The sequence below is a fragment of the Chelonoidis abingdonii genome, chromosome 14 (genome assembly GCF_003597395.2).
Source record: "Chelonoidis abingdonii isolate Lonesome George chromosome 14, CheloAbing_2.0, whole genome shotgun sequence".
NCBI classification, from domain to species: domain Eukaryota; kingdom Metazoa; phylum Chordata; order Testudines; family Testudinidae; genus Chelonoidis; species Chelonoidis abingdonii.
Window position 1 is genome coordinate 30,738,323 of NC_133782.1, and position 7,202 is coordinate 30,745,524.

At 45.0% G+C, this 7,202-nt stretch overlaps 1 protein-coding gene across 1 annotated transcript in view; it reads right to left on the reverse strand.

Moving 5' to 3' along the window:
• Window positions 1-7,202, reverse strand: part of RBL1 (RB transcriptional corepressor like 1) — a 109,223-nt gene that overhangs the window by 79,490 nt on the left and 22,531 nt on the right. The window contains 2 exon segments of the mRNA XM_075072428.1: window positions 5,099-5,285; window positions 5,834-5,883. Coding sequence (XP_074928529.1) covers window positions 5,099-5,285; window positions 5,834-5,883 — 237 coding nt within the window.

Below are 7,202 nucleotides of genomic sequence, written 5' to 3' on the forward strand. Positions count from 1 at the left end.
TGCCTGTTTTTAATATTTAGTAAGAGTTGCATGTTGATTTTTTTTTTTTTAAATCGGTATATGTACTGTATGGCAGTGGGTGGAGGAACAAAATACTAGAGACAAAGAAGGGGGAGAGTGGTCAGATAAGTTTGAGAACCACTGTATTAAGGGACCATTCAAAGCACAGTGGCCCCTCTGCACTCACAGGACAAAAAGAGGGGGTCACTGGTTAGACTGTTGTAATAAGTAGGGCCCTACCAAATTCACAGTCCATTTTCCTCAATTTCTCAATCAAAGGACTTTAAATGTTATAAATTTCATTTTTCAGCTATTTAAATCTGAAATTTCACAGTGTTGTAATTGTAGGGATCCTAACTCAGAAAGGAATTTGAGGAAGAGGGGGCGTCGCAAGGTGGTGGTACTATTTCTGCTTCTCTTCTGTGCAACTGCCGGTGGTAGCACTGCTTGACAGCTGGGCAGATGGAGAGCAGTGGCTGCTGGCTGAGAGCCCAGCTCTGAAGGCAGAGCCACTGCCAGCAGCAGCACACAAGTAAGGATGGCCTTGTATGGTGCTGCCACCCTTACTTCTGTGCTGCTGCCTGCAGAGCTGGGCCCTCAGTCAGCAGCTGCCACTCTCTGGCCGCCCAGCTCTAAAGGCAGCAGCGCAGAAGTAAGGGTGGCCTGATATGATATTGCCACCCTTACTTCTGCGCTGCTGCTGGTGGGGGACCATCATCAGAGCTGGGCACCCGGCCAACAGCCACTGCTCTTTGGCCACCCAGCTCTGAAGGCAGTGCAGAAGTAAGGGTGGCAATACCACGACCCTCCTTGTAACTCCCTTTAGGGTCAGAGCCCACAGTTGGAGAAATGCCTGTCTCCCCTCCCAGTGAAATCTGTATAGCACAGAGTAAAAGCACACATAAGACCAGGTTTCATGGGGGGGGGGGGGGGGGGGGGGGGAGATTTCAATGGTCAATGTGTTTTCATGGCTTGTGAATTGGTAGTGGGCCCTAGTACTAAGCCATAAATCCAATGTCTTGTTCGTCATGCATTTTTAGATGTTCTAACAGTATGATTTTAAGATCCCAGGCTTGTCTTTTTGAAAGTATCATGCCGTTTTCTTAAGATGAGTATGATAGTCAGCTGTGATCGGTCTGGAAAGCGTTCACCCACAGGAGATAGGGAAATGATTAAAAGACAACACCTTTATGAGATTCATTTTGAGGACATAGTGATAGTCTGGCTCACCCACATAGACTGTTATTGGTGGCATTTTGTGCACTGGATGAGCTATACCCCATGTTAAGATTCCATGGATTCTTAAAGGTGTGGGGGGTGTTGATCATTTGTAGCAATTGGAGATGTGTTTTGAGGTTATATATTGTTGTTCTGTCAACGGTCTGGCTGTTTTGGCTGGTGCTGTCTGATCTGTGTCAGCTGCTATTGATGAGGACCTTACAGGTTGAGGCTTGTTTGAATTGCCAGAGTATTGGGGGTTCAGGAAAGATTTCTTATGGAGGATGGGGTCCCCTTTCAAGTATGGGGTTGTAACTGTTTGGACGAACCCCATTATAGGTCTCCCGTCGTGATGGTAGGGCAACAACTAGGGGTGTGGGTGAGGGGTTTTTTTTCTGCATGAAGCAGGTTCTTCAAGTATTTAGGTGGCCCGGGTCCAGCGATGTGTGATCTACTTCTCTGGCAGCAGGTCCTGTTTGATGAAGAACAGTAGTGCGTTAGGTGTTCTACCCCGACTTTCTCCCTGGAGCATATTCTTTGGCTCTGGCGTTAGATAACAGATCTCTGATGCATTCTGTGTGGTTATACTAATCTATAAAGGTAGATGTGGTGGTTCTCTGTATATATGTTTCTCTATATACATGTTTCACTGCTGATAGACGCTTGTGGTTCCAGGAAGTGGATTGCTAATGTGGAAGTGTCCCAGAAGAGTCTTAATGGTGCGGTGGTGGCTGAAGTCTATGGGGGGGGGGGGGGAATCTATGGAAAAAGACAGCTTAAACTCCCTCAGAGGGTGGAAATATCACTGATGTATCTCAAGTGTATCATTGGTTTCATGGTGCATTTTTCCAGAAATAATTCTTCATGAAGAGGATGGCATATTGGTGAGCCATCCTAATACCCATGGCTGCTCCCATGGTTTGGGCAAAATGTTTGTTGTTGAATGTAAATATTATGGGTATGGATGAAAGGGATGAGAGGGTTGTCTATGGTCTTGTAAATATTTGAAGCAGGCAGCTATGCTGTCATTGTGATAGATGTTGATGTATAGAGAAGTGACATCCATGGTGGCAAAAATGGTGTTCTGAGGGAGGCTGTTAATATTGCAGTGTTTGTGGAGTACATCATTGGCATCCTGAAGGAAGCTGGCTCTTTGTGTGGACGTAGTTTGAGGATGATTTTGGAGAGTACCGATATTCCTTCAGTTAGAGTGCCTCAGCCACATATGATGGGTCTGCCTGGGATCCCTTATTTGTCTATCTTGGTAAGCATGTAGAAGCTCCATGGGGTGGGTTCACGCAGCTGAGGGTGTACATTTATGTCTTTAAGTTTTTTTTTTTTTTTTTTTTTTGGGGGGTGAGGGGAGGATTTTGATGATATCCTTAAGTTCCTGGATAAACTGTGGTGTGGGGTCATCTTTGAGTTCCTTATAGTAAGTGGTGTTGGAGAGTTGTTGGTCAGCCTCGTTAACGACATCATCACATTTGAGGATTACAATGGCACCCTCTTGTCTGCTGGTTTGATCACTATCTTGTGGTTAGATTTCAGTGACTGTATACCTGTCCTCTCAACAGTGGAGAGATTATGGTGGATATGTTTGTTAGGGATTTTATAGTCAATTTTTTTCCTGAAGCAATCAATGTAATGATCAAGAGTGTGGGTTCATCTGCTCTGTGATGTCTAGTCAGAGGATTTTTTTCTGATGGATTGTCAGTGAGAATGTGGTAACTGACTGTTGTTGTCACTGTTGTGAAAGAATTATTTGATGTAGAAATGGCAGAACAACTCTTCTCGTTCTCCATGTTAGGATGGTCTCAGGCACTGCGGTGCGGCAGAAGTTCAGTCCCTGAGAGAGTACAGATAATTCAGCTCCAGTGAGGGGCAGTCTTTACAAATTGATGATGTTTGGGTGTCGCATGTGTGATGGGCACTGGTGCCATGGTTTCTCCCAGAGATGTTCTGTAGTTTGAATGGTCCTTTAGAATATGTACTTACTACTCATGCTAAACAAACAATCTGTTCCACCTTCCATTTAGCTGTAACTCTCAGAATACCTTTCCCAGATGTGAAGAGGAGCTCTGTGTGGCTTGAAAGCTTCTCTCTCTCTCACTAACAGAAACTGGTCCAATAAAAGATATTACCTCACCCACCTTGTCTCTCTAATATCCTGGATACTACTACCCATTATACCCCATCTTTCTGACATCTAATTCTTATTTTCCCCCCTTAGCTTTTCTTTTAAAGTGACCACTGAAAATATTCTTCCCACTCTCATCTCAAACACCAGTTGAAGATAATGAGAAATAAGTAGATTTATGCAGCTGGCTTAATTTTTGCAGTTCATCCAGCATGGACAATGAAACTAGACAGATGACAGGCACTTTGTTTCTAGTGTGTTTTGATTTCTATTTTTCACAAAATAGTAAAATGTGCTGGGGTTAACTGCCTCAGAGAAGGATTAATTATTATTATTTTTTTTTTTTAAATCAATACATTAAGATTTCTTAATACTCTTATTTGGTTATCCAAGCTAAAAAACCTAGTTACAAAGCCTATATTTTCAGACTCAACTCCTTAAAATGCCAAAGTATATGATGTCACATGACAAAGCATCCTGTGAAGAGTGAGTTCCTAGTTCCAGATATTTGAAGTATTATCTACTGAAGCAAAGAGGAAGAGAGATACACCTCTACCTCAATATAATGCGACCTGATATAATGCGGGTTCGCATACAAGCCAGTAAAGATCTGAGCAGCATGTTAAGAGCGCTGGGCCAACCCAGGGCCGAGGGGTTTGATAACGGGCAGAGGGTCTCAGGAGTGGTCAGAGGCTTCCCCCCAGAGTCTGGGGGGCAGGAACTGTGGGAGGGCACTTTTGGGGGCCCCGCACTCCCAGAGTGGCCCAGGGGATTAGCAGGGGACTGGGAGCAGCTTGTTCTGCTTCCCTCGTCCTGGCCCCAGCTGTGTCACTTGGGGGAGGGGGGTTGGGGGAAGGGATCCCCCCCGCACTCACCAGCAGTGGCAGAAGCAGAGCAGTCTGGCCCCAGCCCACTCTATTCCGCCAGCTCCACTTCCCACCACAGGTGAACATGGGGGGCATCCTTTCCCTGACCTCCCCGCACCTCACCTGTGGTGGGAAGCAGAGTGCCGCGGGGCCGCGTTGCTCTGCTTCCCGTCACAGATGAGTGCGGAGGGCATCCTTTCCCCAACCTCCTTGCACTTACCAATGGCGGGAAGCAGAGCAGACCAGCCCCACCCAGCTCCCAGCTGTGACACTACTTCCCACCGCAGGTGAGTGCAGGGCCTTTCCCCAGCTGCCCCCCAGCAACACAGCTGGGGCCAGGGCAAGGAAAGCGGAGCAGGCTGGGGCCGTGTCGCTCTACTTCCTGCCGCAGGTGAGTGTGGGGAGGCATCCTTTCCCCAACCTCCCTGCACTCACCAGCAGCGGGAAGAAGAGTGCTGTGGCTGGGTGGTGGCAGAGTGGAGCAGGCTAGGGCTGGGCTACTCCGCTTCCCACCGCTGCCGGTGACTCCCTGTCAGGGGGCGGGGTGGGGGGGTGGATAGAGGTCGGAGCTGTCGGGGACAGGGGGGTTGGGTATGGTCCTGGGATTGATTAGGGACAGGGGTCTCTGGAGGGGGCAGTCAAAGAACAAGGAATGGGGGGAGGGGTGCCAAAGCAAGTTTGATACAATGTGGTCTCACCGATAACGCAGTGAGATTTTTTGTCTCCCAAAAGGACTGCGTTATATCGGTGAAGAGGTGTATAACGAACAATATTCCCGGGTTACACGTAAAATGTATTTTCCTCCATTTCTGACAAACAGTGGGCATTGAAACCTGCATATGTAAATAATAATAGTGAAATAGACAGGTTAAATTACATTTTCAAAATGCTGCTGAAGATGACACTCCACATGAGCTCTTGTTGTTGTTTTCCCCACTGGCATGTCAGCAGCAAACTTTCGGGGAGTTCCAATTTCTTCTTCTGCATCTGCTCCTAAGAAAACCCTCTCATCAAAGTCACCCACTGATAAAACATACTCTTCATACTCCTTATTCAATGCTTTTCTGGAAAAGAAGTCATACTGCATTTATTAAGAGTTAAGCTGTTAAAGAAGCCAGATAAAACTAGCCAATGGAATTAGTCAGTACAGTTGAAAGCAATGAATAGTCAAAACATTTATTGATTTTAGTAATAGCACTCTGTGATTGGAACCTAACTAATATCAGTAATCGTGCACATGCTGATAAATGCCATGACTCCCTTTTTCTAACACCATATCCACACAATATATATACTACCTGCATGGCCCTGAGGATATCACATAGGCTGCAGCTGTGTGCTGACAGGGCCATAAACAGACATGGGGCCATGGGTTGAGAACCTCTGCCCTATCCTGATTCCCTTGGGCTCACTGCAGGGCCTGGTCTCCCTGGCCTCTGTTGCTGCTGGTGACCCTCCAAGACTTGATTTCCAGTAAGTAAGTATTGGAGCAAGTGAGTTAAGCTCTGCTCCCACTGGAAAATGAAACAGCTGTGGAGCAGAGTTGAGATGCTTCTTGCATGTATAAATGGCTTAAGTTTACCATTGCTTAAGAACATCATCCAGAACTTACTTGTTATCTGCAAAGCTGCAAAAATCCAAGAGGCAGTCTCCTTTTAAAATCTGGAAACGAGAGTTGAAAAATAAGATTACATGTAATACAATTTTTAGAAAGTAGTAAATCCAAAACCTGTTCAATTCCAGAAGAGTGGAAGCATGATAGTTTAATTGTAATGCAGATTATTAGAATCAAAATCATTCAATGGATTTCTGCTGCACAAGACCTGTGAGGATGAATTTCTTGTACAGACGACATCTCGGCAGTATAAGGCTCAGCACTCTGATAATGTTTTGCTAAATCCTAGCCATAGAAATATGCTATCAACTATCCCCATAGGAAGCCTATAAAATTGTTTTATAACATAGTTCACATTATTCTCAGTCAGAAAGCTCCTGTCCACAACGATCACAATGTTAGAATCTTGCTGGTATATTTAAACACCGCTGTCACCGTACCACCGCTGTTCTGCTCAGAGTATAGACAGGGCCTTAGCCAGTCCACATAATGGAGTTTCAGAATCAAGAGGAGAAGGCAAGAGTTCTCTGCTAGTGTGTAACTGGAGAAACAAAACAAAACAAAAAAAATCCACAACCCTGACTAATCTCTCTCCTTCACAAAAGAATGTTTAAACGAAAATACCCACTTTTCCCAAAATGCTCAACTAACAAAACCTGTGCCAATCACTGTGTCCATTTACCTCTGTTATATTCCCACTTGCACTCCTTTCTCTATGTATAAGGATCATTTCTTTATATGGATGCTACCATTATAAGAACATAATAATGGCCACACTGGATCAGACCAAAAGGTCCATCGAGCCCAGTATCCTGTTTTCCGACAGTAGCCAGTGCCAGGTGCTTCAGAGGAAATGAGTAGAATAGGTAATCATCAAGTGATTCACCCCATCGCCCATTCCCAGCTTCTGGCAAATAGAGGCTTGGGACACCATCCCTGCCCATCCTGGCTAACAGCCATTGATAGATAAATTCACAGAGGATAGGTCCAGTTCTTTTTTGAACCCTGTTGTAGTCTTGGCCATCACAACATCCTCTGGCAAAGAGTTCTATAAGTTGACTGTGTCGTGTGAAGAAATATTTCCTTTTGTTTGTTTTAAACCTGCTCCCTATTAATTTCATTTGGTGACCCCCTAGTTTTTGTGTTATGAGAAGGAGTAAATAACACTTCCTTATTTACTTTCTCCACACCAGTCATGATTTTATAGACCTCTGTAAGATCCCTCTTAGTCATGTATTTCCCAGGCTGAAAAGTTCAGTCTTATTAATCTCTCCTTATATGGAAGCTGTTCCATATAACTAATCATTTGTTGCCTTTTTCTGAATCTTTTCCAATTCCAATACATGTTTTTGTGATGAGCCGACAA